The following is a 27,841-nucleotide window of genomic DNA, read 5'->3' on the forward strand; positions in this document are numbered from 1 at the left end:
ACAAAGTAAAAATCTTTCTTTGTTTGATCTTTGTTGGAAAATCGAACACGACAGAGAAGTCCTGCGAATTGTACTCGTACATTTTCTGTTTGTCCAATAAAAATTGTTCTTTTTATTGCAGTAATTCGTAGCCAGTAAATACATAGCTGCGATATCGTCTCCTATAGAAGAAACAGCGATCCTAGAAGCCTTCGTCATGATCTCCGGCGCAGGGGAGAGCAAAGTAGGAGGTGGCGAGGTAGAGGTGGTCATAGACGAAGCCGGCGTGGCCGCTGGCGAGAATGGGGCCAAACCAGTAGACCCAGTGATTGGACCAGTCCCAGCTCGCCAGCGCCGGCCCGAAGGACCTGGCTGGGTTCATTGAAGCGCCAGAGAAGGCCCCGCCGGCCAGCGAGTTGGCGCCTACGACGAGGCCGACGAGGAGCGGCGCGACGCTGGACGCGGAGCGCTTTTTGGGGGTCCACGATGAGAGCGTAGACGGAGAAGACCATGGAAAAGGTGAAGACGGCCTCCATGATCACGCCCCGCAGAGGATCCATCCCCGGAGCAAGAGCATGGACAGGAGCATTCTGCATCCGATATTTCGATTCGACTATGATTTATTAACTCGAATCTTAATAAATCGGATTATTGATTCATACTCACTAGTCCACCGGCGATGTACCGGAGGCGGAGGCAAGCCGCGGAGGAACCCAGCAGCTGCACGATAACGTAAAGGACGCACCGAACCACCGTCACGTACCCTCCGACTGCAAGCCCAATCGTCACGGCCGGGTTCATGTGCCCGGACGATACGTCAAGCCGACGGCCGTCATCACCGCCGCCGTCGCCGCCAGCCCCGTGATCGACTCCTTCTCGCTTGCCGCCTTCTCTGCCACCATCACCGATCGAATCTAAGTATCTAGCTTTTAAAATCGGAAGCAACTGCTGTTAACTACTAATCAGTCACTCATCCGCAGTCGCGGCGGCCGAAACGCCGACGAAGACAAAGAGGAAGGTGAGGAGTAGCTCGGAGAGGACAGAGCGGAGCAAGTCCGGCTCGGCCAACTCCTCTCTGCCCCTGCGCGCTGTCTTAGTCGGCATGGACTGCATCCAGAGGAACAATGGCCATTTAATTCTTCATTTGGCAATATCGTATATTAGACTCAAGTCAGATTCTCAGTTGTTCTTGTTCGAGTGTTCAGATTAAGACAAGATGTCAACTGTCAATTAGTTCAGTTGGTTGGATTCTTCTTGATATTCCATGCATGATTCGAGATCAAAATTTAAACTTTTCATCAGTCATTTTTATCTTGTTATTCTTGTTTGAAGAAATGCTTGTCTGAAGAAAGTAGTGGCCAGTGAAACAAGTTAGTTTTAGTGTAGAAGTTACTGCAATTAGATTGATCTTTCATCTGAAACAAGTTTGTTTGATGTTGGACGCCGGCGGCCGGGCTAGTTGACCTGCACCCAGACGCCATGGCTGGGCACGCCGCGGTTCACCACGAACAACAAGTAGTACCCGGGGAGCAAACGCACCCGACGGCGGCGCAGCCACCACCAAGCGGTACCTTCCGAAACCTCTGCGGAAGAAGTGCTCGACGTTGAGCACCAGCATCCTCTGGTTCATGGAGAAGCCGTGCGTCGTGAAGGGAGGCGCGTACAGGGTCACCCTGACGTCCGACTCGACCACCAGCATGTCGAAGAGGGAGAATTCCAAGTCGAACGGCTGGCCGTAGTTGATTCCGAGCACCGAGTCTTCGACGATCTGCGGGCGGTGCATCACCAGAGCAGGGTCGAAGTAGGGCGGGTAGAACTTCTCGACGCTCACCTCCGTCTGGAACATGACCTTGGTGTACTTGTAACCGTCGTTGGGGTTACTGCCGGAGACGAGGATGCTGGTGTCGGGGAGCACGGCGCTGGTGGAGTGGTACATTCGCGGCGTGTTGCTGCTCGCCAGCACCTGGAACCTGCTCTCCTTCGGTGCGTTGAGGCGGTAGAGCACCGGCTCCAGTATCGGCTCGCGGGCGAAAAACCACCCGGAGCACCCCTTCCTGGCGCCGTTGATCATGAGCAAGTCGGCGGTGGGTAGGATGAGCATGTCGCCCATGGTGCGCGGAATCGGCATCTTCTCCATCTTCCACTGGGCGTTGGGATCGGTGATGACCAGGCGTCCGCAGTTTGCCTCTGCGGGCGGGAACACGCCCTTCTCTGCCTTCGAGAAGGCGTCCCTAGTGCTACCGCCGCAGACGATGACCTCCGCGGGGACGGGCCCTTTGCTGCCCACCGCCGGCGAAGCAATGGGGAGCAGTGCGGACATGCCGGAGGCGGGGTAGTTCCGGCCGCCTCCGGCGAGAACAGGGAACTTGCGGACGACTTTGTCGTTCTTGTAGTCGATAAGGATGGCGCGGTTGTTGGCGAAGATGAAGAGGTTGCCGTCGGTGGAGAGGTGGACGAAGGGGTAGAGATTGTTCTCAACGTCGTCAGTGGTCTCGACGAGGAACTGGAGGTGGAAGGCCTTCGGGTTGGTCGTCCCTGGTTTGGGGATGAATTCATAGCTGAACTGGTGGCGGCCACCCACGGTAACAAACCCTCCGTCCGGTAGCGCCGCCTGAGTAGCGTACCATCGATCGACGGCGAAACTCTTGGGGTGCTCTTCCCACTCGCAGGTATCGCACGACTTGTAGAATCTCACGGCGCGAGCTCCATCCTTGAATCCACCGGATTGGACAAGATTGCCGTCGGCGTCGAAGCTCCCCGACGAACACCACGTGTCCGTCAGCACCTACGTGACGGCATCGGAGAATTAAGAGAAAGGACGATCGAATGAAATGGTAGAACAGAGTACCTTGAGAGGGCGGCTCTTCGCGGTTCCGAAATCGAATTCGACGGCGTGGACGTTGCAGTCGAGGGCGTTGGGGTTGTTCTTGGCCGGAGCAGCGCGGCAGTTGCCGGCGGGGAACTTGAGCGGGGGAACATTCATGATGGCCGAGTCGAACATGATGGCCTTGTTGTTGCGGGTGATGGCGAGGTGCATGGCCGACACTCCCGCGTTGGAGGCCACCAGCTTCCACTCGCCGCCGTAGTCGGTCTCGAAGTCCGGTTTCTGCCATAGCAAGTCGCCGAACATCGACTGGCCGGCGGCGGAGGAGGCTGCGAGGGAGAGGAGGAAGGCGAGGTGAAGGACAAGGTGGCGAGCCTTCGCCATGGCGATGGGGAGATGCTCGACGCGATGCCTCCTGCCTTCTCCCCTCCTCGTAGAAAACTAACTTGCTTGCTCTCGCCGATTCCTCTCCTCCTCCTATTCATGGCGCCGCGGAATGGCTATTTTTGCAACGCATGCTAAATTTAGAGGATCGAGCTGTTGTCAGCTACGATCGTCGTCGAGCTTAAAATAGAATTTCCTTAAATATGGGAAACAACATAGATTCACTAAATATTCTATAAACGCAAACATGACCAAATTTAGTCTTTCTATACAAATCGGAGCAGAGATCAAATCTTGAACAGGACCAGTAGCATAGGAAATACAATGAACACGCTAGTGCATTAATAACAAGTTCACAGTCGATTATCTTCGACTGGAAGAACACTACAAATTGTGGCTTTGATTCTTCTTTCAGGGTTCATCATCTTGCTCTCAGTTCCTGATCTTGGACCCCATGGGCTTTGGAGCTGCAACACATTTACAAACACATTAGCATACAAATAAAATATATCAGAATGTTCTTCAAAGAACTTCTGACTGACGACCTTTACCAATTCCAATTGTATCTGCACCCTTCATAATCCTCAGCCTCCTACAAGAGTCAGCAAACATACTGCAATGGAAAAGAATCATAGAAACAATCCAAAAGAGAGAGCGATGTAGGCAAACTAGTTAGTCATTCATGATCAGGAGCAAACAGAGAAAGAGCTACTCTGAGATCTTCACTTACAGCCACGGAACATCGCCGACGAGCATCCAATCCCCATCCTTGTCCTCGTAGGTAAGAACATGTTCGGATCCTTGAAGAAGGTCCAACACCCGGCCCTCAGTGATCGTCTCTCTAGCACTCGCTCCATTTGAACCACACTGGCCTGAAAATCACAAAGAAAGAATGTCATGCAACATTAGTGTGTCCTAATCTCGATCTTTTTTCCTAAAATCATAAATCTCACAGAAAATACAAGCAATCGCTGAATGAAATGTCGATAAAAGAGAGCTCACCAATGGTGAAACTAGTAAACATCTCCCCTAGTGCTAGTGACAGCTCTTTGTAGTTGGAGTAAGTATTAAGGTTAACTTTTCTCAGATAGGGAGCTCCATCCATGCTGACCTTCACATAGTGGCATTCATTCCCTTGCTTCATATCGGCATCATCATCATCATTGTTCTTTGAAGTATTTGATGCGATTGTATTTTTTCGGTAACTATGGATCGGTGGCCAACCAACAATCTGTGTCCTATCATATAAATTAATTTCAGAAGCTAATTTATGAACAAGTGAGCACTGATTCCATATTTTGAAATCCATAGACATATGATACAGTTCAAGGATTGATGTCTTCATAGAAATAAAAGCATGAACAAATCCTCAAAGAGATGAAAAATCAAATCAAGAATCGTAATAGAATTAACAATACGTGAGTTTTCCAAACAATGAAAAGAATATTGCAGGTTTGCAGTCAAAACTAGTAGAAAATAAGGGAAACAGACTTACTTCGCCGCAGGCAGTGGCGGCGCCATTTTGGTTGCTCCACCGTCGCCCTCCCCTGCTTCCGAGAAAGAATCCCCGTGGACGACGTCGGAGAAAGCCCTTTTCGCGCCGCCCAGTGTGAGGCCCGCAGTGGCGCCTCCGTCGACCACCCGGCCGTCGGAGCCGGGCAGGCCGAGGCGGAGCTCAGTATCGTCGGCGCCCATGTAGTCGTGCTCCACTGGCGGCGTCATCGAATGAAACTGTACAAGGGGGAGATTAGAGACAGCTGCCTGAGACAGAGATGCAGAATAATGGCGAACGAATCGAGTAGGAGGAGGAAACCAGAGGCAGGTACACTACATATTATGAATGCATATATTTGTGAAATTCAGATGAAATGTTGAGAGCAGTTGAGTGTTGGAAAAAGAGAGCACGCACACCTACCGACAAGGAATCTAATTTCCCGACAGGCAACCAGACAGCTCCCAACTAAATATCTCTCCGCTGCTTTTCTTCCCCTCGTTCAGAATCTACGACAGATACATTGTTTTTTTTCTCCCTCCAATCCACAGATTAATCTCTATGGGCATGAACAAGAAGAAGGACCGAGTCGCTTGTGGGCATCGAGGGATTAAAAAAATAGATGCTGCAGGCGTTCATCAACTTGTCTTTGAGCACAGGCTATGGCAGTTTACTGAGTCAACCAATAAATCCAATCCAGGTGGTGAAAGAGCAGTCTACATCCTTACTTGACCTGTTTTTAGTCAAGTCATCGATGAGGTTTGTCCTGGTTTCAGGTAGCAGAGCGTGGTCTGGCGATGCCCTTCAGGCTTCAGCTACAGTTCTATTGGTTCTCTTCCTATTGTTTTGCTGTTCTGCAACACTCGCAGAATAAAGTCAGCAAAGATTCTATGTATGTATGTATTTCAGGTTAAATCAAACAAAAACACACACAAACGGAGGACGAATCAGTAAGTCACGGACAAATATGTGAGAGTGATGGGACGACATGCATGCCCACCATTAGTTGTCTCTTCAATTCCAAGGCCCTATGTCCACTTGCCCAGCCAAAAGTTCCAATTCCAATTGTTGAAACAGATTATATAGATCACAAATCTAGCAATTTGAAAATGGTTGATAATATGGTTGCACATCACACAAGTAGGATATGTGTTTCCTTTTCATGTTGCTGGTGGCATAAAGAAGCTTGTAAGGTTTGTAACATTTACAGCTTTGTAACATCAACACATCTGAAGGTTATGTAGGCTTTTGACATTCACAAAAATCTGGAAGTCAATTTACATGTAAGGGAAAACAACACCCGTTTTAGCAATCTTTCCTTTATTTCGACAAGTACAAACCAAAATTACTAGAATAGATATAAAAGAATAGATGGTTCTCTTCAATTGTCTAACTAGGAGAAGCTTAACAAGATTTATTAAAGAAAATGACCCCCTGGGAATAAGTATTCTTGAGTATACTTGTGATATGCTCCAGCATCAGCCACCGCTGATGAGTCAGTCTGATCACAGTCGTTGTTCTAGTAATTTCCTCATCTCCTTCTTGTTTACCTGGAGAATTTTGGAGGAACCAAAAAGCAAAAGAACACAAGCGTAGAGCTTATTGTGGATATTCACGCAAAACACACGCACACAATGAACTCAATAGAGAGAATGCTAACCTTTCCCATAGCATTTCGCGGAAGAGAATCCCATAAGAACAGCTTTGTCGGTAGCTGAATGAATGCAAAGAATATAAACCAATAAGAAATAGGCTGCACTGTTTAAAATCATAAGCTCAAACACTAATCCTACTGTTGTACAATGGATCTATGCTAACATTGGATTATATTTTATTGACAGAGATGATTAAGTATAATCGACTAAGTATTATCAATTAATCTTTATATGACTAACAACAACAACAACAGCAACAATCATGTCTTATCCTACTAGGTGGCGTCGGCTAATCTTTATATGACTACACCAAAAAGAAAACAAGATTGGCCGTGTTTGGTGCTATGCAAAGCTTACAAAATAATATTTGGGCAGAGGAACAAATGATGGTGAAAATGATTTTTACAGCATATATGTATTCAAAATATCTTCTCTAAGCAACCTGCTCAAAGCTTATGACAGAATAGAAAGATGAAAAAAAAATCCTAAACGATGCATTACTGAAGAACAAGTACCTTATATGGAGCTAGTTTCTCCTTGGCCCAATTACGTAGATCTTCTAGTGTAATAATTGGCTTTAGTTCTAGCTCTGTGCTTCTCTTTGCATCTGTGTGAGGCACAATAACCACACTCACAACTTCCCCATAATCCTCATCAGGTAAGCCCAGAACACAACACTCTAACACAGCCTCATGCTGGAGACAAAGCCAATCATTAATGTCAGAGCAACAATACAAATTCATGACAGCTAGATAAGCATTTATCCAAGAAATACATATTTGGATGAACAGGAATTTTTTTTACAAAGAAAGTACAAAATAGGATGAATCAGATTCAAAAAAAAAAAACAACTCCCTCAAGAAGGAGAAGTCGCTAGAGTGAAATTTGCAAATTTTGGAAGCCAAAGTTTTGAAATAGCACTCTCTGTTCAACTCTCAAGTTGATGTGCTGCTAGATTCCTCATTCTGAAATCATTTTTGGTCTCCTAGGCACCTTTTGGTAAATTATATGCATGATTTAAAATGAAGTTAGTTAATGTTTGCAATTCAATATCTCTCTGTGGATGTCAAACTTCTATTCTCTCCTAATATCTTCTATGCCTTAGAGTAAAATATCAACAATTCAGTCTTCTACCTAGATTTCTCTGTTCTTAGAGTAGATGCTGAACATGATTATACTCTTTTTTTTTTTGTGATACTTTTATCACTCTTCTTTGAATGAAATTTTAAAAGATAGATTTTTCATCTTCTCTCTCCCAATATCCTCTTTCTACTCTCTAGAGAATATTTCTCAGTCTCCTCTTTGATATTTCATCTCTTGAAATAATATTGGATATTAGTCAATATCTCTCAATATTAACTCCTTGTCACAAGGCTAAATACTAGAACTATATAACTCGTTTTCTCAGCAACCCTTCACAATTTGAAATTTTTTATAAACTAAAATATCTTATGGCATCTTTAGTTTGAGGGGTGTTAAGAAGAAGATTGTGTCAACTCTTTCACGATATACCAAGTCAGTTGAGGTCATCCTTCAAAGATCATCACCAACCTCAGTCCAGATAATAGCATCATCAAAGTTTCTCAACTATGGCATGTTGCGTCTTCGTTATCTGCATCAAGTGTTTTAGTCACTCTTATTTTCTATATTGATATTTTTTTTAAGTGTAGTGTCGATCCATGTTACATCTTAAGGGGAGTGTTAAAATTAATAGTATGCGGTTTTTAGTGTTAATATATCATCTATCATCTCAGGTTTATAGTCTCAGCACCAGAAACAGTTTTGTCCGGCAAAGAATGATTTTGTTGATACTGTCACATATGGCACTCATCAAGCATGTAATCCAGGATAAAAGGAGGGACTGATCGAAACAGAGCAGCAATGGCAGCTATGGAGAAGAAAAAGAGGACAAGGGACTGACCTGTTAGCACAGTGATAACAGTGACAAAAGATGAGAGAAGGCAAAGGAGGCAGGAGGGTACTGGAAAGACATTTGAATGAAGAATAACCGGAAATGCCAATGTTTAAGAACCATTCAACCACATACCAAGATTTTCAGTGCTGAGCCTCATATTATATTATTATGGTATTTGGTTCTATGTGAAAGCCATATATATGAGTGTTATGTTCTTCTCTGATTGCAATGATATAATTTTATCCCTCTCATCCATAACCAATCATATAAACAGAATAGCAAGGTAACATTTTGATGATTTGAAGTACAAAAAGAACAAGATGATTGGAGTTGTGCAATGCACTAACTGGAAGGTGGTTTATGTATGTTCCAGATGAAACAAACTATTGTTATTCAAGATATGTGCAATTTACTTGCCTCTAAGAGGACCGCTTCGATTTCTAGTGCTGATAACTTGTAACCACCAACTTTCATAATATCAGCATTAGTACCTGGAAAGAGAAAAAATGGATGCCCATCATGATCTTTGCAGAGTAGGCTTAGAATCTCTTAGAAATATGCTATAACACTTATGACTTGACTTGCATGTCATTGTTATCAATATGGAGAAGGAAAAAAAAAAAGTTTTTCCTATAACAACATTTTTGTCAAGACTAACAAAAGTTATTGTTTTGCATTGCTCAAAGCTTGACAGGAAAATCTTCTTTTGAATACGACACACATCTAAAATCTTAATGAGAATAAAGCAAATTAACAGGTGGAAACAGGATGAAAATATCAGGTATACTTGAAACTATCACCATTCATGAGGTGACGTCCAAGGATTTTTTTATGGTATATGTGTCAAGCATGTAGTAATTGCATATTGACAAATGCAGCATTTAGAATGCAATTCAGAATTATTTCAACTTTCTTTTCATGCACAGTGAATTTGGAATGTGCAATTAAGATAGGTACTAGCAAAATTGTTTTATGCTTGGTATAAAATAGTGTTTCTTGATATGGATTATTCTCAATTAAAATACAGTGAGACAATTTCATTTGGCATTTGACAAAGTGTGGCATCATGATCCTTGGATCCAAGAAATATAGCGGAAATGAAGAAAAATCACAGCTGAATTGCATTGATGATGAAATGCAAACAGTGCACTGCTAAATTTTGACTAGGCTTTTTCTCAACTTATGCTGCTAGTGTAGCATGGCCACATAACAAAAGGCCAAGATAAACTCATTCACATCATGGAATATCTAGCTGCTTTGTCACTCCTTTCTTGTGTAAAGCAATGGTTAAGCAATGATCACTCAAGAATTAAGAAGGTGACAAATACAATTAAATGTATAAACTAACAATAACTTCTTACGTCCCAAAATTATGTAATATCCATCTTCATCCACTGTGACTGTATCTCCAGTTTTGAAGAATCCATCACCAATAAATGCATCCTTATTTGCCTAAATCAAAATGGAAGAATCAAAAGATGACGAGAAAAAAGGGTAAAGTCAATTATAGGCAAAGTATCTAAAAACTCTTAGTCAAGCTTATTACCTGCTTCATTCAAAATTCCTACAAGATAACATGATTAGTCAATACATTTTTAGGTAAACTCAGTCTACACGTCAAAAATCTCCTTGGCTTAACATGGTCATAGTGTATGTTAAACAGAGGAGAGATTTTAGCACAGCCATCAATGGAAGATAAACTCTGACGAGTGTCCCTATGGAAATATAGAGGATAGAAGACAGAATAGAGTGACTCCAAGGAAAAAGAAAACAACCACAGAAAGCTGTATGGAATATCCTCAAACTATGGTTAGTGAAAGCAAACAGTTTCATGGTGTTAATACTATTTGATTATTCATGTTGAAATAGATAATAAGATTTAGAGTGAAGACATTAAGCAGCTCATAATACTTTCTGGTAATGAATACAAAACCGAAATGCAGGAAAAGAGCAAATTCAATGACTTAAAATATGGTATTCCTAATAATTTGAGTTGTACCACCAGCTCATTTGAGAATAGGCAATTGTGGAATACTCCATGATAACTATATTAATTATCAGAGTATGAACAAAGGAAATAACTAGCAAATTGCTTATAGTGGAACTGCATCTATATCAGCAAGCATGAAGAACCAATATATTACTGTGAACAAAAGAAGAGCTAAAACTGATTATACCTCAGGTTTTTTCCAGTATTCCTTGAACAGAGAGGGACTTCTTACACAAAGCTCTCCCACTCCATTTGCACCAACAGGACTACCATCTTCTGCAAGAATGTTGACCTAGACAGGAGCAGGCAGAGTTATGTTCAACTTGTTTGATATACATTTTTCTAAAAATGTTACAATGCTACCGTAATTAAGCAATATGTACTCAGCAGTTAGGCAAAAACTAATTAAGCAACAAAGTATTACATATGTTTGTGGTTTTCCTAGGAGACCACAACCAGGAGCCAACTGAAAAAGCTAGACGGGAGCATAATCCGGACAATCACATAAAAGAGATTGGATTGAAAGATAAGACAAAAATGTACATGTAAAGCAATATCTTCAACTGCTAGAGGGTTATAACTTTGAACAACTTTAAAAATTAGAATTCTGCTCAAACTTTGTGCCAAAGATAGCACTCATACAAGTTTACATCAAATTAAGTTAGATCATTTTTTCCATTGCAGTAAGCAAGAATTCCAATTCTGGCTCAACAATAAGTAACATCATCACCGTAATAAAACATGCATGGCATTCTTGTAATATAGAGAAACATGAATACTTTCATGTCCAACCTAATACTTCACATACCTCAACTCGTGGAAGGGGTTTCCCAACAGTGCCTGCCTTTCGTGCACCATGCAAAGGATTGGATAGTGCCATAACAAACTATAAAGCACCATAATAATCAGTACAAACTAATAGCTTACACTTGTTGGCATTGATAAGGTTAGTGCAGCTGATATAGATTAAACCATCTTTTAAGTTGTCAAATAGTAGGCTGGAAAACACAAAGGGAGAATGAATATGGAGAAAACCTCAGTCATTCCGTAGCGTTCTAGCAGACGATGACCTGTAATATCTTCCCATTGCTTCATAACAGGATATGGAAGAGCTGAAGAACCGCACATCTGTATGAAAACTTGTGTAAATTCTCCATTAATAGATTTAATGTTTTTATTCTGATTTAAAATAAACATGCGGACACAGAAATGAGAAAAATTTATAGAAAACTTGATCTTGGAGTGCATGTATCTTCAAAAAGCAAGCCTACCTGAAATACATCCAAATTTTAAAAAACAAAAAATAAGGCAATCATACAATGTACTGCAAGCACAAAATGAACTAAATTGTTCTAACATCCACAGTCTATTGTTTCTTTTAGAATCCAATTGTATGAATCACACCATCTTTGCCACACACCTCGGACGCTAAATTTTGGCATAAACTCAACCTGTAAATAGGATATTAATAAGAAAAGCATTTCAACGAGATAAGATGATCAACATGCATTTTTGAACCTACATATCCAAAGAAAAAAGATAGCATCCATTACAAAGAATCCTTACCAATCTCTGTCACTGAATCTAGTGTCTTGATTATATTGTGCAAGTTATGACACTACTATTAACAGATGAAATTGTTTAAGACTACAGTTTAAACTACAGAAATGTTGGATTTGAACATCAACCTAACATAATGAAATGCAGAATCTAGAGACGATTGTAATGACAGAAAGGATTATCAAGTAGACACCTACCACTGATCCTGCATAAAGAGGAGCAAATAAAGCATTGAAGAGGCCATGCACATGTAAACTACAGGTTAAGGAAGAAATAGTGCATAAAGTAATGAATCAACATGGTCTACTTGTAATTTGATGCTTCATGGATATTAAGAAATAATAAAGAAAGGGCATGCTTGATGCTTCTGTAGACAAGACTAAGCTGGAATTTGATGAACAAAATTTCAAACCAAGTTTCATATTATATCAACAGCAAGTAGACAAATTTGGATATGGTGTAATGGCAGACAATGCAGAAAGTGATCATGACATGTGTACTCCCAAGCTTCAGTCAGAATTTGAACCTGAAAAAAGCCAAAAGGCAGCAATTCATTTTGTCATGTAATAGAAATGGAAAGATAGGTCATAATTGACCATATAATGATCACATCATTAAACTAGTTCAGAAAATTGTGTGAGAGAAAAAACTTCTAGAAAGAGAACTGTCAACAACAGAAAAATAAATCACAGAATTAAATAATGGGTAGTAAAAGCATCGATGTTTTTTTTTAAATGGAAAAAAATCATTTAATAATTGACAAGAAGCAAAGTTTTGAAGGGTGAGCCAATACCAATGCTATGGCATGTAGAGTAAAATTTAGCCCCTACAAACAAAATTGTGGCTTCATTTAGTGAAGGAAAAAAATGGATTTTTTTTCTAATATTTCAGATGGGCCATCACAAACATGTCCTGCTACTATTGTTGTGGTGAGGAGCTTAAAAATGTATGCTCATGGAAGTTGGGAGTCAACCAAAGAAGGGGGAACAGAGACCAAAAAAAACAAGGCAAAAAAATGTTGGTAAAAAACAAATTTAACCACTAAACTTTGGTTTAAAAAATAATTTTAAAAATCATAAACATATTTAGCTCACAAATTAGAATTTTTGAAGCCACAAAAATGAATTAAGATCACAAATAGCACATCAATAAATAATATTAACAGGCAATGGAGCTAAAGAAGTCAGAACTGTGGAACTTAACTAAACTCTCTAGTTAGTAAAAACATGCTCTCTATTACTTCTGACAAAATAAAATCAATTATTCTGCCTCATGACTTCCATATGCCACATTTATATCTAACAGTTGGGTTCCTTAAAAATCAGGCCAACTAAACTTCTCAGAAAACAGTTATATATAAAACAAAATCCTTACTTGAGAATTTATGCTGTTGTGAGTGTGGACAACACCTTTAGGTTTACCAGTTGTGCCACTTGTATAAAGAATCAGAGCAGGATCATCTCCTGTGCAATAAGAGTCAAGTGAACATGGAGAATTAAGGGGGAAAAGTCTCAGAAGTTATCTACAACAGATGTTTAATAAGATCTATAGATGTGGGATTGATAAAAATTATTAGAAAGCATATTAGAAATTGTCCAAAAGACTATGAAAAAAAACAGCAGCAAAAATATATAATCATCTAGATAAAATATATTAGATATTTTTAACAAAATATACCCCAAAAAACAAAAACATAAACAGAATCTTCAGATGACTACATCATGGTGAAGACAAATAAAAGAAAAGGATGGACAGGAAGAAATTTATTACCTTTCAGCTTGTTTGAATTCTCAATTTTCCTGATCACCTCAGCAACCAAATCAGCAGCCCTTTCCCCTGAATGTTCATTCAAATTATCTCTTAATGGCATACTAGTAAGTGTCGGAAGTAGGGAAAGCTTAGCAGAGCATTTAGCAGCCACATTCTCCATGATTTCTTGATGGTCTTGAGTGCTAAGTATCATGGATATGTCCTGAAAACAAGAACAAGTTAAATCTATTATGGCGCCATCAATATGCAACAAGGCATACAAAAAAAGGAGAGAGGTTGAGTAAGAGAGAGAAGAGAATGTGAGATTCACATAGTTCACCTACATAAGGAGAAATTTGCATGAAGTCATTCAAAAATAATATGTACTCCATGATTTTAGCTCACTTGAGGTTTTGAGCATAAGTAGGTCTACTTTTAGCAGACAATTCTTCTTCACTACGGTTATTAATATCTAGCTACTGCACAAACATCACAGATTCACAGCACTACAGGTTGGACGTCAGAGGTCAGGCAACCAAGATGTCCATCTCAGACTTTCAGAGACACATAAATACAAATTAAATATTATTGGTTTCTAGTTTAAAAGCCACTCACAGAATTAATGTAAAACATTTCTAGAATAAAAGTGATTGACATATAACAGAAAAACAGACTCAAATACAGGATAAAGGGAGAAAAGAAAATGATATGATGGCTTCTCTTGTAACATGAATAGTAGTCCCATCTCAAACCAAATTAAAATAATGGATAAATGAACTTTCACTAAACTTATTGTTTCTTCCAACTTTTGACTGACAGAAAAATGAAACTTTTTAACCAGGTACTAATACATATGTACTAAAAGAAGGGTATGAAACATACTGAATCATTCATCACATGCAAAATCTCTGATTCTGGATAGCTGAGTGCAAGAGGAACTGCAACTCCTCCACTAAGCCATGTACCAAAGATTGCTGCAACAAATTCGGCAGAAGGTTTAGCCACAATCCCCACCCGAGCACCATGAAGGCATTTTGGACCATTAACAAGTCCAATTGTTTTTCCAAGCTCTTCTTTCCCCTATATCAATGGCTAAACTTTAGTAAAGATTTTGCAGATCAAGAACCAGCATTTCAAAATACATTTGATCTCATTTAAAAGGATTCAGTATCCATAGGCTTTCATCCGTGTCAGGAGATGAAATAGAAACCTTAATGATTTATACAAGCATAGGTACAATTCATAACATGACACTTACATTTATGGCATCTGCACCAAGCAATAAGTTTGAGATGTTTAAAGCAGAAGCAATGAGTTGAACATGACTATAGTTTTTCTGCTCGGCCCTTATAGCAGCACGTTCTTGAGTTGCAGAGACATAGGTAAGAACTGCTTTAACAGCCTCCATGAGTGTACAAGATGGTTTAGTAGTTTGAACTACACAAAGACATTATAAACCTTAGAAGTTATGGCATTTAAGAGGATATAATATCATATGGTTAGTAAAGTTGATGATTAATCAGCTCCAAATTACCTTCTACGAAATTAAGAGTAATATATCAGATATAGAAATATTGTCCTTTTTACAAAAAGAAAAGAACAACAACAACCAAGCCTTATCCCACTAGGTGGGGATTTACAAAAAGAAAAGAAAAAAAAAAATATGACAAATATTGTACTCTGGTGTAGAAGAAAACTAAAATAAAACTGGACCAATTGAGTAAATTTCAGGGAAGATGAGGATTTCACTCTTTATGTGTAAAACATGGTGCTTCTTTTTACTGTTTATGATATAAATTGACCTATAAAACGACTAATTGTATACATATTTCTTTAGCCGCTCAAACTCTGTCTATTAGATATAAAGCTCCAACAACAATTGTAATGAATAAAAATTATTTTAAAAGCTCCATCTCCAGCTCGACAGGATCATGCAAACTGGGCAAAATGAAGCACTAACCTAATCAAGAACAAAGAAGCTCAGAGACAGAGAGATCACCAGGGAACAACAAGAGTGGAGAGCAACGGCAAGAGGTGTCTAGATTGCAATGGAAGTGAGTGAAGAGAAAGAAGAGAGATGTGGCTGGAAGCTTTGTACTGTTCCGCTCACTTTTTTCACCAAAATTGTCTTCTGACTAAATGGTGTAACCCTACAACAAAGAAGCTTCAGTAACAGCTTAATGGCAACTGGGAAATTGCAGCAACAGCTGGCAGTAATCACCCACCACTTTTTTTTCCGCTCATTTATTCACCTCAATTGTCTAGTAAATGCGACACCGTAAGCCTATGATAAGGAAGTTCCTCTACAAGATTAAAATCTTAACTTCTTTTCTCAATTTGCATAATCGAGAATCCTATCGTATATTTCAGAAACGAGTAAATATCTGATCAGTCGAGAAGTTCGCTTTCTTGGTCTTAAAAATGTGTTCTTTTACTGCATTGTGGCATAAAATCAATAAGCGATCACACAAAAAGACCAATCCAAATGCTTCTCGAACAAAAATCTCAAATTTCTAAAACGCCAATATATCATTAACTCCATCTCGAACAAAGCAGGGAAAGACGAAACATCCAATAACACAATCCCCAATCAGAATTAAGAAGCTCGCAACCCTAAGGAAAAAACCTGATCGAGTGTGAATGCGCACCGGAGAAGAGGCGAGGCCGGGAGAGGCAAGGCGAAGAGATTCTAGATCGCAAGCAGAGCGAGATGGCCCGGTGAAACGGGAGAGGAGAGGTACGGTTGGAAGCCAAGCTCAAAAGGCATCCTATCGAAGCAGGTGCAGTAATCGTCCATCCACCTACTTTTCCACCCATTTATGGTTTGTTCACCGAAATCAGCAAAACAAACAGTCCCGTCCAACGAAGGCCACTCCGCCGTTGAATTCAAACGGACGTGACGAAGAGCATGACAGACGACGTAAAGAAATCGAGAAAAACAAAAACGAGCGGCGACCTTTCTCCACGCGCCGCGTGTTCGTCACGTCAGGTTGGGTTCTGGTTCTTGGTAGGGTTCCCGCGGATCGAGAAGCAGCAGTGAAGAGTGAGAAGAGAAGAACCGAAAAAGGCAATTCGAATTCATGGGCCAAATGGGCCTGCGGGCTGCGGGTGGCACTTTTACTAATCGGCGCTGATACTTTTTAGAAATAAATCATGCTCCTTTCCTGTATAAAGTTTCAAAATGTCTTTTTCTAAATCAGCCACTCAAAAACTTTCGCAACATTCACCTCCTCCGACTTTTTAAATTCTCAAAAGCATCCTTTTATCCAAAATATTTTAATCAAAATCCACAATGGATAAGCCAATCGTAAGCCGGAACACATGGCACTTCGTCAGTGGCTTGTTCGGTCGCTGCGGTCCATCCAGGACACGTGGACGCCACACAGCTTGTGATAAAGATTCTCGCGGCAGCGTGAAGGGAGGCAAGGCTCGCAGCAGCAATGGCCTCCCTCACTGCCGTGGCAGCCGTGCAACCGGCGACCGTGAAGGGCCTCGCTGGGAGCTCCTTCAGCGGCAAGCGGCTCGCCGTCAAGCCCTCCCGCCTCGGCCCCTCTCGCGCCAACCTCAGGTGACTGCAAATTCTCTCCTTTTCGTGTCGAATCCGCCTCTTGCGTACGAACAGGGTGTGATCGAGTGCCGTTCTTCGTAGGTCCGGCGCGGTGGTAGCTAAGTACGGCGAGAACAGCGTGTACTTTGACCTCGATGACATCGGCAACACCACCGGGCAGTGGGACGTCTACGGATCCGATGCCTCCTCGCCTTACAACCCTCTTCAGGTAGGTCTGAAGCGAGCTGGATATTGTGCTTGACCGTTTGCTCGCTCGTTTGCTCTTCGATTGATGCCGGCAAAGTGTTTGATAAATTGCAGAGCAAGTTCTTCGAGACGTTTGCGGCTCCTTTCACCAAGAGAGATTTGTTGCTAAAGTTCTTGCTTCTAGGTGGTGCCTCCGCGGTCGCGTACGTGAGTTCCACTGCCTCGGGCGACCTGCTTCCCATCAAGAAAGGCCCTCAGCTACCACCAACAAAAGGCCCTCGTGACAAGATATAAGTGGCCGGTCGCTGTAAACATAAATCAAGTTTAGTTATTTTCTCGTCTCTATTGCAGATATCTACTTAATTATCTCTGTAATCTATTGGCATGTGTGATTATACAAGTATGATGCATAGAATTGAAGTTGATCTGAAACGACGAGTTCTTTTTTTGTTCAGTTCCTATTATACTCTGATTACCTCTACTGTTTCTCCTTTTTTATTTAAGAAACTATCATTGGTGATTCAAGTTCCAAGTGTCGACTGTTTTATTCAATCTATCTTAACAAAATGTTTCACGTTTGAGCAATTCATATCACAGTTGCAGTAGTCTCGAGAATCTTTTAGTTGTTACTGTGTCAATGCAAAAAATATAGCCACATTAGTTAAGGTAAGTAATCCTGAATTGCCTCTTTGGTTTATGAACTTGTTTGATATCTCTCAAATTTAATTTAACAAAGCAGTTTGATCTGATTAATCGGTTTTTGCTTACTTCTATAATAAGTTCCTCAGTGAGACAAAGGTTCAAATAGTTAAGTTCATCATAAGAAGATTATCCATCATTCCACAATCTTATAACATTCTCTGAGCAAATGTTCACACACACACATATGACATGCAAATTCGATGGAGTTTTTCAATGCATAAGAAATTATATGAGAAAGGAAAACACACATAAAGTGATCTTTATGAAATAAGGAATTGATGTTTGTATTCTCATTGTCAGTCATTATGGTAAGGGTGAGTAAAAATTTAATTAAATTAAATAAATTGATCGAATCGATTAATTTAAAAATTTAATTTGGTTATTTTAAAATTTTAGTTATTTTTTAAAAAATCGATTAATTCGGTTTTAAAATTTCTTATTCAGTTAAATCGAATTAACTAAAATAAAAAATAATTTATAAATTCCTAAGTAAGTAAATTTATAAATCCTTAACTAATTGATAAATTTTTTATAATATTTAAATAATTTAGTTATTTTGGTTAATTTGGTCGAAAATCGAAGTAATAAGTCTTTTATTGATTCAGTTTGTTCGATTTTTATTTAAAAATTTGGTTGGTTCGGTTAGTTTAAAAAAATTCGATTCGGTTCGATTTTGATTAATTCGGTTTAGTTCGGTATAATTCGATTTTAATCGAATACTCAATGTCAGCCCTAGTCCTTGCACAAAATTCTATAGCTTTGGCTAGAGTTCATTCAATAATCCAAAATTGCATGTCACAATAATATGAAATGTGTAAGTAATTACAAAACAACTACTATATCTTCGTTTGTTAGTCTTCCATATTTGTTCCTTCTTAGGTGCTTAAGCCTCACATGTCTCGAGTTTGAATATGCTGATAAATTTCTTGTTGACCATAATGTTAAGAGGCTTCCTCATGAATTTTTGGTCATCCTTTGACACTTTCTCTCCATCATTTGTATCTTCCTTCTTATCTTGATCCATTTGCCAGCCCATGAAATCTGAAAGTGTCATGGCATTGTTTGCTTCCAATGTGTTGCCCTTGTCGACTTCAGATTGTGTTGAATCTATTGTCGAAGGCGGACCTCTAGCAAGAGCATCTGCACGGAGTACATCTTCTATCCGGGACATGACAGTGAAAGCTAAGCTTTCTAGCACTCTAGAGTAGCTCTCCAAGATAGAAAATCCCACATCCTAATAGAGAAATCAAAAATTCATCACTGAATAAGAAATTTCAATATATTTTCCAAGCAGTAGTTGGACATAGTTTATTTATGTCATTGATACCTTGTTTTCTTGGATTTTGCTGATATCCAAAGTAGATTGAGGAATACCAGGAAATCTATGCTTGATAATGAGCAATATTGTCTCTGCTCTATCTTCAAACTGTTCTCGTTTCTCCATGCTAATACCTGAACTCCATGATGATTTGGAATCTTTATTATTCATCTTTCTCTTCCAAATGACAACAGATGCTTCGATTCTGTCTTTGAGCTCTAGAATCTTGTGTTCAGTTGATAAATCAATGGATGAAAGGAATGCCTCAGCATCAAAATCATCATATGTGATGTTTTTATAGAGGGATTCTCCAAGGCTTGACCTTCCATTCTATCATGAGAACGATTGATTAATGCCAATGGCAAGGTCAAATAGAGAGAAGAACTTGAAATTCAAGCAAAGATGTTGCTTTCAAAAGATTTTAAGTTTTCCATAAGAACATCATAAGTGTTAATATTGCAGAATATGGTTGTTGAACACTTGCTAGCTAGTGTGGAATCATTGTTATATTTTTTAATTATGTGGTATTTCATTTGCTTTCTTGAACTAGTTAGTGATAAAAAAAATAATACTAATGTCTATCTTGGTAAGGTTCTCAATATAGTCTTTTATCAGTTAATTCGATTCAGTTTCGGTTTTAAAATTTCTTATTTAATCAAATCAAATAAACTGAATAAATCGAATTAATCAAAATAAAAAAATAATTTATAAATTTCTAAGTATATATTTTTTATAATATTTAAACAATTCGGTTATTTCAGTTAGTTTAAAAAAATCGGTTCGGTTTGATTTTGATTAATTCGGTTCGATTCGATTTTAGTCGAATACTTAGCTCTAGTTGTTACACAAAAATTCTATAGCTTTGGCTAGAGTTCATTCAATAATCCAAAATTGCATGTCACAATAATATGAAATGGGCAAGTAATTACAAAAACAATAACTACTATATCTTCGTTTGTTAGTCCTCCATATTTGTTCCTTCTTAGGTGCTTAAGCCTCACATGTCTCGAGTTTGAATATGCTGATAAATTTCTTGTTGACCATAATGTTAAGAGGCTTCCTCATGAATTTTTGGTCATCCTTTGACACTTTCTCTCCATCATTTGTATCTTCCTTCTTATCTTGATCCATTTGCCAGCCCATGAAATCTGAAAGTGTCATGGCATTGTTTGCTTCCGATGTGTTGCCCTTGTCGACTTCAGATTGTGTTGAATCTATTGTCGAAGGCGGACCTCTAGCAAGAGCATCTGCCCGGAGTACATCTTCTATCCGGGACATGACAGTGAAAGCTAAGCTTTCTAGCACTCTAGAGTAGCTCTCCAAGATAGAAAATCCCACATCCTAATAGAGAAATCAAAAATTCATCACTGAACAAGAAATTTCAATATATTTTCCAAGCAGTAGTTGGACATAGTTTATTTATGTCATTGATACCTTGTTATCTTGGATTTTGCTGATATCCAAAGTAGATTGAGGAATACCAGGAAATCTATGCTTGATAATGAGCAATATTGTCTCTGCTCTATCTTCAAACTGTTCTCGTTTCTCCATGCTAATACCTGAACTCCATGATGATTTGGAATCTTTATTATTCATCTTTCTCTTCCAAATGACAACAGATGCTTCGATTCTGTCTTTGAGCTCTAGAATCTTGTGTTCAGTTGATAAATCAATGGATGAAAGGAATGCCTCAGCATCAAAATCATCATCTGTGATGTTTTTATAGAGGGATTCTCCAAGGCTTGACCTTCCATTCTATCATGAGAACGATTGATTAATGCCAATGGCAAGGTCAAATAGAGAGAAGAACTTGAAATTCAAGCAAAGATATTGCTTTCAAAAGACTTCAAGTTTTTCGATAAGAACATCATCAAGTGTTAGTGTTGCAAAATATGATTGTTGAACACTTGCTAACTAGTGTGGAATCATTGTTATGTGGCATTTCATTTGCTTTCTTGAACTAGTTAGTGATCAAAGAAATAATGCTAATGTCTACCTTGGGAAGGTTCTCAATATAGTCTTCTGGAATCTCCATTTCCATAATAACATTAGCATTGATGGCCATGGCTGCTTTGAGCACTTGATTCACTAGTTCTTTCTGATGCTGGATCCATTTTCTTGATTGTTCTGATAACCCATTCTCCGGTACTCTCACGGTCGGAAGCCACCACTTATGATCAGTCCTCTTCGCATTGCCCTTCTCAGATTCATCAGCATCTCTGGATACATACCAGAACTCATTCTTTTCCTTGAAGTTGTCTAGGTAGCCCTGTATCATTTTAGTCATAGTATCAGAACTGATTCAAACTTTTTTTTTCTTGCAAACCATATGATCTTTCTTACGATAAGCATGGCATCGAGCTTCCTTAAAGCAGGGATGTTCATGCGCAGATCTTTTCGTTGTTGATTTGTCATCACCTATAAAGGGAATTGTAAAAATGCTCATCACTGGACAAGGAACTAGCTGAGAGGATTGAAGTACTACCTCCATTGTTCTTCCATCTTCTAACACTTGTTTGGAGGGGACAAATTCTACAATATGATCAGTGACACATAATAACCAATCAACTTCTCTTCTCCACCTCGACTTTCTTTCAGCCGACATGGGCTCTAAGCGATACTGCTCTCCGAAAACAGAAGCTGAAGAACAAATGGTGAATGTAGCCATCAGAGAAAAACATCAATAGTTTAGTTGATAGATGAATTGTTTGATAAATAGTAGATAGAACCTGCAAGATTGGTGATGGCATTAGAGAGAGCTAGAGCCGATGAAACTCCAGTTCCATGGCCTGACATGTCTTCTCCCAACAAAAGTTTTGCAAACTTCTCCTTCATCATCTCCATATCTGCCATGGTTCATTCAATCAATATCTTAGAGAACTGCGCATCATCATCTCATTCATGAACAACGAATCTTTACCAGATGGCGGGCCGCCTCTCTCCCTGTGCCTCGACTTGGGTCCTTCATCATACTCGAAGGTGGTGCTGATTTGCTGGGCATCGTTGTGGTTTTTCGGCTCAGGACTCAGTCCTCCTGGACTCGGTAGCGGACTCGGTCCTGGACTCGGCCCTGGACTTGGTCCCTTGCTCTGTCCAGGACTCTTGAAGAGCGCATTCTCCTCTTTGAAGTTAGCATTGCCGTCTTCCCCGTCTAGAATCAAGCTATGAGCTCTACGCTTGATTCTGTCAAACATTGTCTCACGTTATGTGAACCTGCGAAGGATGTATGTATATTCTCCCCTTCTACAATGGTGGAGCTCACAAGATGATGATCACCCACGTACTTGCAGGTTACAGAGAAGCTATGCCGTGCCCTGCATTGAGCTACAGATCTCTTTCGATGCCAATTAAGAGAGGCGAGCTAGTTTTTACCTTCCAATTGGAGTAAAGAGGAAGGAAAACTAACTCACCCCTCTGATGACGGAAAGAGATTGAAATAGGGATTGGGAATTCAAGTCGACCTGCAACGGAATCCAGGAAGAGAGGAAGTTGCAGGCAGGAGGAGAAGGGAATGGAGGTTGGGTAATGCTAGGAACCAGGGCTCATGTTCATGAGAGGAAGATGGTGGGGGAGGTATAAAATAGAAGAGCGGGGATTAGGTGGATGGCTGACATCGTTGTCTCAAGAACTTGAGGATCCTCGAGAATTTCTCCTGAAAACATGGATTGGTAGAGAGATTCTGGTCGTTTTGGATTAACCTTTATTCGAATATTAGTAGAGGAGAATGTTGGCAGAAGAGCATTTATTATTATTATTGATTTTTTTTCTTGACCATCTAATAACTGAAGCAGACCAAATTAAATATAGCATTTATTTTCGTTTTCGTTTTCATTTTTTTAAACAAATAATCGTATTTGTTGATACAACTTTCCCGTCGTTATAGTTAATCCTGGCCTAATACCCTCCTACATCATGATTAATTATAATTTTTCGATTTACCTTCTCACAGATAGTCGTGGAACCGACTATGTCAGACCACTAAGATGACGGATTCCACCTTTTGAAGAAGTCGTTATAGTTTCAGGAATTTTCTCGTATATTTTTATGAAAATCTGAAAACTACATTCGCAGTTTTTTATGATTAAATATATTTATTATGCTCATAGCAATACTGTCTTGTTAATCGACCTTAGCTCAGTTGGTAGATCAGAGCAGCTGTAACGCTCCGTTAATGGAGCGTTAATAGCATATCTTGAGTGACGTGAAGGAGTGAAATGAAGCGTTAAAATGACATAAAGGAGTGATCCACATGAACGAAACACGTTCAATGGGGTGGACCCATTGCCACATGTATTTTTTTTATTTTTTTAGTGTTATTAACGCGCTAACGTTGCAGATGTCCTCGTAGTAGTAATTGCAGATCATTGTTAAGCCACTGGTGCGAATCCGATAGGTCGGATATTTCTTTTATTTTTTAAAATATGATGTTACTATATCAATTCCGCAGCCTATTCTTCTTTTAGTTTAGCCTCACGGAAGAGTTTCCATTTTTATTTTATTTGTCGATCACCCTGCCCACAAAGAAAAAGAAAGAACATTAATAAAATAATCTGGTTTGTACAATTTGGTCTCCGAAGATTTTTTTACTCGAGTAATAAATATGCTAGAGTTTAAATTATAAATACCATTAAATTATCACACAAATTTCCAACAGGTCAAATAAATTTTTGTTTCAATCCGCCAAAAGGCTAAATCAAGATTTGAATCAAAGACAAATTGGGCCTTTATTGACCCAATTAAGTTAAAGGTAGCCCAATTAGCAGCGGAGGAGCAGGGCTACAACCGCACACAGGCAAACAAGCAGTAGTAGAAATCAACAATGTTCAATTTAAGCATAAGAAATCGCAACTAAACCCAGGGAGTCAACAAAGCCAAGGAGATTCTGTTTAGTGATTATAGTCCAAGAAGCAGCGAGTGACCATTACACATCAACCGAGACATTTTCAAGATGGACGTATTAATACATAGCCATGTCTTTTATGCCTAAATGCAGACTGCAAACAGCAATACCACTTGCTCTTCCAGCAGCTCACTTGTGACCATCCCCAAACAGAAATCCCAGGGATGAACCTCCTCCAGGAGCAGCTTGCACTTTTGTTGAAGGTCGTTCCTGCACCGGTAGGAATTCACAAAAAGCTCCAAAATGTAGATACATCAACCAAGTGTGGTTGTTACATTATGATTATTGAAGATCATGACATTAAAACTTAATGCTAAATATGAGGTTGTTGTAGCTTATTGTTCAGCTAACTGCACTACCACTCCCTCCATCTGCAATATGGTTTACTTGCATTGTTCTAGATGCTTATCAGTTTGATTGTGGAACACCAATATAGTACAGATTAATTGTGTTCTTCATTGCACAACAATGGAATTTAAGTTATTGATGGAATACTGCAAAGCCTATTTGAAGCTGGGCATGAGGGAGCAACAGTCCTAGTCAAAAGTTGATACTTGCCATAAAAATTAAGTTCATCTAACACTAGTATACAGTTACAAAAATAAAATTAAGCATCATTCTCCACAGACCCTCCTGAACTGACTAGCTAAGCAAGTTTTATAGCTCCTCCCTTGTAACTCCCCCACCTACCTATCCACCTCCTTCATCTACCACTCTCACCATCCTCAATATAACCCCTACACCACAATCTCCATCCAAATCACCAATGGCATCATCTATGCAACCATCTCCATTGGCACCATTTTCTCTCACATTCACTCTTCTCTCTTTTTCTTGTAAATAAACTGCATATGGAAGCAAGTTCCCATTTAGGCAAAGGTGGATTTAGAACTGAGGAATTTGACCATGATAAGTTCAAGCTTGGAGAGAAATGGGAAGAAAAAAAACTATGGATGATTAAAAAAAAAAAAAACTAACTTGTCCAAAATAGTTATCTTTTCCTTCCCATTTTTCCAAGTAAAGGTGCCCTGGAAGATGCTGTGAAATAGTTAATGGCTCGCATCCAAGCCCACAATAGGAGCTCAATCAATCCTTACTTGGTCTACAAGCTACATGGTATGACACACCTTGAACTCCTTGTTTGCCTCACAGGAATGGCCATGGTCAATTCTGATTTCAAGAACAGATGTGAAATAGACTCATCTGTTACTGTGTTGTCCTGCAGAACTCAAATGCTGACTACTGAGCATCGCAAGTTGAAGGAACAGGGTTACGGATGTCTAACTGGTGTGGCAAATACAGTTAGCCAATCCATATCAGCAAGTCAAACTAGTAACTAACTGCTATTGATGCTGCATATGGTTAACTAATCCAGCATAAAGCCAAACCATGTTAGCCCCAATATTTGAGGTCATAACAATCATCTTTTCCCTTCATTGATATCTTGATATCACTACTAGTATTCAGATTCTCAAGTAAATTCCATCCATGTTAGCTTCAACTTTCTTTGGTCTACCATTACTTCTCATATCTTAAACTCAAATTGATTCAATACAAAAAGCCCATATAAAAGCTACATTTATTGATTGACCCCATAGATTTTAGTACTATGACAAATGATGCTTTAGCCTACTAACAATTCCATTTAAAAATAGTTAATTAAATTAAACTAAGGTAAAAATGAAGAGTAACAATTACAATAGGTTAAAGCACAGGAAAGTAAAATATTGACAAGAAAGCACACATAACCAGCTATCGTAGCTTATAAATATACAAAAAAAAAATCCAATTAAGTATATGAAAGAAGATAGAATTAAGAATCTCATAACTCAATATAAGAGCAAATAGAGCATAGGATGCTTACAGTGATAAAGTTTCCAGAGTTCTGCCCATCAGCTCGATGGTAATTGTTAGCCAGGTTCCCATGGATACCAGCAGGTGTTTTCTTGTCATCAGCCTGTGTTGGAGGAGCTAGTTTCTGAACTGGTTCGGCAGGCTCTGCAGAAGGTTTAGGAGCTTCACCACTACCAAATAGGTAGCCCAAAGAACTTTGACCGCCTCCACAGCTTACTCCACGATGCATTTTTACCTTGCAATCTGCAGATTTAAGAGGATCCTATTTCCGTATCACAGTGGTAAATAATGCTCAGCTTTCATCAAAGCTATCTGTTCTAAAAAAATACTCAGAACCGTGCAAACCTAGTAACTTCACATGAACTAAGATAATGCTACAGATGCCACAACTTCATGACACCCATACATTCGATGGACAGTCTCAAATTACCAAAACAATGTTTTTTTTCAAAATTCAAACAAATGCGAGTTTTTCCTCTTTGAAAATGCATATCAATCCGTCCCTTTCGCTTCAATCTCGGAATTCATACAACACGAACGACCAAGGCCAGCACTATAGGACCCTAATCTTTTTAGACAATCATAGTGTTGCAGAGGAAAGTACCAAAAATCCATCTAAAGGAACCAACATTTTCGCTGATGACCAATTACCCTACCACAACGGAGAGCACAAAACCCCGAAAGAACGATTCCGAAGGTATCCGAGAGAAATCAAGACCCACATGCAACAAAAAGAGAGAGGGAACAGCGAAAAATCCGAGAGGCGGATTAATATCTCTAAAACTAGAGCTCCATTCCTCATGCTTCACGATCCGGGCGGCTATCAAAACGCAAAAAAAAAAAAAAGGAGGAAAAGGAAAACAAACTGAGAAAAAATAAACAAGAAACAAAAATTAGGGCTTCTGACCTCTTCCTCTCCGACTCCGATCTAACGACGCGCTTCGATCGCTCGGCAGGCGAAGAGAATAAATGAACTGGCCATCAGGTTCGACTTTTCTTTTCTATTTATAGAGGAAAAAATTGTCAGAGACGTAAAGTTGCTGATAGCGTAATCTCTAACCAGCCAAAATTACCCAAAAGCTACACAGTATAATTCCGGCCCCACTCTATTTTCCAGATATCGTCCAATAAATGCAAGAATATGAACTGGGTAAGTAAAGGCTGAGTGAGTAACGCGATGGTTGCTATTTATGAGTACAAAAAATCCACGAGCTTTCGCATTTCATGCGCGCTGCGTTGGACCGGATCCGGCTCGACTCGAGTGTCTCAGTTCAATTCGATGTTAATTTTGATATTATTAAACAATCATTTTTATAATATTTAAATCGCATACCATATTTTTTAATTACTTCTCTTATTCATCTTTCATCCGAAACTAACGGATAGATTTAAAAATTTTAAAATTATTTTAAATCAAAATTAATACCCTTTTCAAAACTTTTATATCCTCGGATCTCAATTAAATAATATAAATTAAGAATAATAAATTTATAAATTTATAAAGATTCGATAAAATTTATAGTAAATTTATTATAAGATTTAGAATAATTATACACACTAATCAATGAGTTATTAGGATTTTTTTATTTTTAAAATATTAAATTTTTAAATGGTGTAGATTTATTGTTCTTAATTTAAATTATCGAATTTAAAATTAAGAGTTATTTTTATTCTAAACTAACTGATAAATCTATAAAGAAAGAGAGGAGACATTTCAGAAATATGATATGTGATTTAGATATTATATAAATTGAATACTGATTTA

General features: G+C 39.3%; 5 protein-coding genes and 2 pseudogenes across 6 annotated transcripts; 1 reads left to right on the forward strand and 6 right to left on the reverse strand.

Annotated features, from left to right (window-relative positions):
* Positions 1 to 181: 181 nt before the first annotated feature.
* On the reverse strand, positions 182 to 1,083 carry LOC141843379 (putative aquaporin TIP4-3; annotated as a pseudogene).
* A 351-nt stretch (positions 1,084 to 1,434) lies between these two features.
* LOC141843380 (aldehyde oxidase GLOX1-like) lies at positions 1,435 to 3,187 on the reverse strand (annotated as a pseudogene).
* A 322-nt stretch (positions 3,188 to 3,509) lies between these two features.
* LOC141843339 (auxin-responsive protein IAA21-like) lies at positions 3,510 to 4,983 on the reverse strand. Of its 2 annotated transcripts, none has more exons than XM_074731416.1 (5): positions 4,683 to 4,983; positions 4,190 to 4,425; positions 3,918 to 4,059; positions 3,739 to 3,800; positions 3,510 to 3,654 (listed from the first exon to the last, which is right to left on the reverse strand). In XM_074731416.1, the coding sequence occupies exons 1-5, from the start codon at positions 4,907 to 4,909 to the stop codon at positions 3,620 to 3,622; spliced, it is 702 nt and encodes a 233-aa protein (XP_074587517.1). In that variant the 5' UTR covers positions 4,910 to 4,983; the 3' UTR covers positions 3,510 to 3,619. The 2 variants fall into 2 exon arrangements, with proteins under 2 accessions (XP_074587517.1, XP_074587516.1); XM_074731415.1 differs by having other exon boundaries at positions 3,604 to 3,654; positions 3,733 to 3,800.
* Positions 4,984 to 5,856: 873 nt separating this feature from the next.
* LOC141843381 (putative CoA ligase CCL8) lies at positions 5,857 to 16,518 on the reverse strand. The gene is made up of 17 exons (XM_074731455.1): positions 16,197 to 16,518; positions 14,807 to 14,985; positions 14,431 to 14,628; positions 13,570 to 13,771; positions 13,174 to 13,262; positions 12,254 to 12,325; positions 11,997 to 12,047; positions 11,597 to 11,690; positions 11,538 to 11,563; positions 11,275 to 11,475; positions 11,048 to 11,125; positions 10,427 to 10,531; positions 9,611 to 9,701; positions 8,667 to 8,740; positions 6,850 to 7,029; positions 6,340 to 6,393; positions 5,857 to 6,229 (listed from the first exon to the last, which is right to left on the reverse strand). Exons 1-17 carry the CDS (start codon positions 16,363 to 16,365, stop codon positions 6,185 to 6,187), a joined length of 1,908 nt encoding a protein of 635 aa, XP_074587556.1. The 5' UTR covers positions 16,366 to 16,518; the 3' UTR covers positions 5,857 to 6,184.
* Positions 16,519 to 16,982: 464 nt separating this feature from the next.
* LOC141843349 (photosystem I reaction center subunit VI, chloroplastic-like) lies at positions 16,983 to 17,756 on the forward strand. Its single transcript, XM_074731431.1, has 3 exons — positions 16,983 to 17,116; positions 17,198 to 17,324; positions 17,417 to 17,756. Exons 1-3 carry the CDS (start codon positions 16,989 to 16,991, stop codon positions 17,594 to 17,596), a joined length of 435 nt encoding a protein of 144 aa, XP_074587532.1. The 5' UTR covers positions 16,983 to 16,988; the 3' UTR covers positions 17,597 to 17,756.
* A 2,556-nt stretch (positions 17,757 to 20,312) lies between these two features.
* Positions 20,313 to 22,269, reverse strand: LOC141843057 (rop guanine nucleotide exchange factor 12-like). The gene is made up of 7 exons (XM_074731080.1): positions 22,243 to 22,269; positions 22,052 to 22,168; positions 21,808 to 21,962; positions 21,666 to 21,740; positions 21,319 to 21,591; positions 20,757 to 21,077; positions 20,313 to 20,663 (listed from the first exon to the last, which is right to left on the reverse strand). The coding sequence occupies exons 2-7, from the start codon at positions 22,164 to 22,166 to the stop codon at positions 20,313 to 20,315; spliced, it is 1,290 nt and encodes a 429-aa protein (XP_074587181.1). The 5' UTR covers positions 22,167 to 22,168; positions 22,243 to 22,269.
* Positions 22,270 to 24,129: 1,860 nt separating this feature from the next.
* On the reverse strand, positions 24,130 to 27,055 carry LOC141843280 (protein SPIRAL1-like 2). Its single transcript, XM_074731341.1, has 3 exons — positions 26,984 to 27,055; positions 26,087 to 26,319; positions 24,130 to 24,432 (listed from the first exon to the last, which is right to left on the reverse strand). The coding sequence occupies exons 2-3, from the start codon at positions 26,303 to 26,305 to the stop codon at positions 24,352 to 24,354; spliced, it is 300 nt and encodes a 99-aa protein (XP_074587442.1). The 5' UTR covers positions 26,306 to 26,319; positions 26,984 to 27,055; the 3' UTR covers positions 24,130 to 24,351.
* Positions 27,056 to 27,841: the final 786 nt, after the last annotated feature.

This window comes from Curcuma longa, chromosome 12 (assembly GCF_044706935.1).
Source record: "Curcuma longa cultivar G26 ecotype Majalengka, Jawa Barat chromosome 12, ITB_CL_G26_1.1, whole genome shotgun sequence".
Classification (NCBI taxonomy): domain Eukaryota; kingdom Viridiplantae; phylum Streptophyta; class Magnoliopsida; order Zingiberales; family Zingiberaceae; genus Curcuma; species Curcuma longa.

What these genes read in the sequence shown, in the direction of transcription:
- LOC141843057 (XM_074731080.1), bottom strand. Translation starts at nt 22,166, where the DNA reads ATGGAGATGATGAAGGAGAAGTTTGCAAAACTTTTGTTGGGAGAAGAC. An exon ending in AGCTCGATGCCATGCTTATC is followed by an intron (nt 21,592 to 21,665) that starts GTAAGAAAGATC and finishes AAAATGATACAG; the next exon opens with GGCTACCTAGACAACTTCAA. An exon ending in ATATTGAGAACCTTCCCAAG is followed by an intron (nt 21,078 to 21,318) that starts GTAGACATTAGC and finishes TTCTCATGATAG; the next exon opens with AATGGAAGGTCAAGCCTTGG.
- LOC141843339 (XM_074731415.1), bottom strand. Translation starts at nt 4,909, where the DNA reads ATGACGCCGCCAGTGGAGCACGACTACATGGGCGCCGACGATACTGAG. An exon ending in CCGCCACTGCCTGCGGCGAA is followed by an intron (nt 4,426 to 4,682) that starts GTAAGTCTGTTT and finishes TTTATATGATAG; the next exon opens with GACACAGATTGTTGGTTGGC. An exon ending in GTTTACTAGTTTCACCATTG is followed by an intron (nt 4,060 to 4,189) that starts GTGAGCTCTCTT and finishes TGTGATTTTCAG; the next exon opens with GCCAGTGTGGTTCAAATGGA.
- LOC141843280 (XM_074731341.1), bottom strand. Translation starts at nt 26,305, where the DNA reads ATGCATCGTGGAGTAAGCTGTGGAGGCGGTCAAAGTTCTTTGGGCTAC. An exon ending in ACTCTGGAAACTTTATCACT is followed by an intron (nt 24,433 to 26,086) that starts GTAAGCATCCTA and finishes CTACCGGTGCAG; the next exon opens with GAACGACCTTCAACAAAAGT.
- LOC141843349 (XM_074731431.1), top strand. Translation starts at nt 16,989, where the DNA reads ATGGCCTCCCTCACTGCCGTGGCAGCCGTGCAACCGGCGACCGTGAAG. An exon ending in CCCTCTCGCGCCAACCTCAG is followed by an intron (nt 17,117 to 17,197) that starts GTGACTGCAAAT and finishes CGTTCTTCGTAG; the next exon opens with GTCCGGCGCGGTGGTAGCTA. An exon ending in CGCCTTACAACCCTCTTCAG is followed by an intron (nt 17,325 to 17,416) that starts GTAGGTCTGAAG and finishes GATAAATTGCAG; the next exon opens with AGCAAGTTCTTCGAGACGTT.
- LOC141843381 (XM_074731455.1), bottom strand. Translation starts at nt 16,365, where the DNA reads ATGGGTGGAAAAGTAGGTGGATGGACGATTACTGCACCTGCTTCGATA. An exon ending in GTATGATTGCCTTATTTTTT is followed by an intron (nt 11,476 to 11,537) that starts GTTTTTTAAAAT and finishes ATGCACTCCAAG; the next exon opens with ATCAAGTTTTCTATAAATTT. An exon ending in AATACTGGAAAAAACCTGAG is followed by an intron (nt 9,702 to 10,426) that starts GTATAATCAGTT and finishes ATTTTGATTTAG; the next exon opens with GCAAATAAGGATGCATTTAT.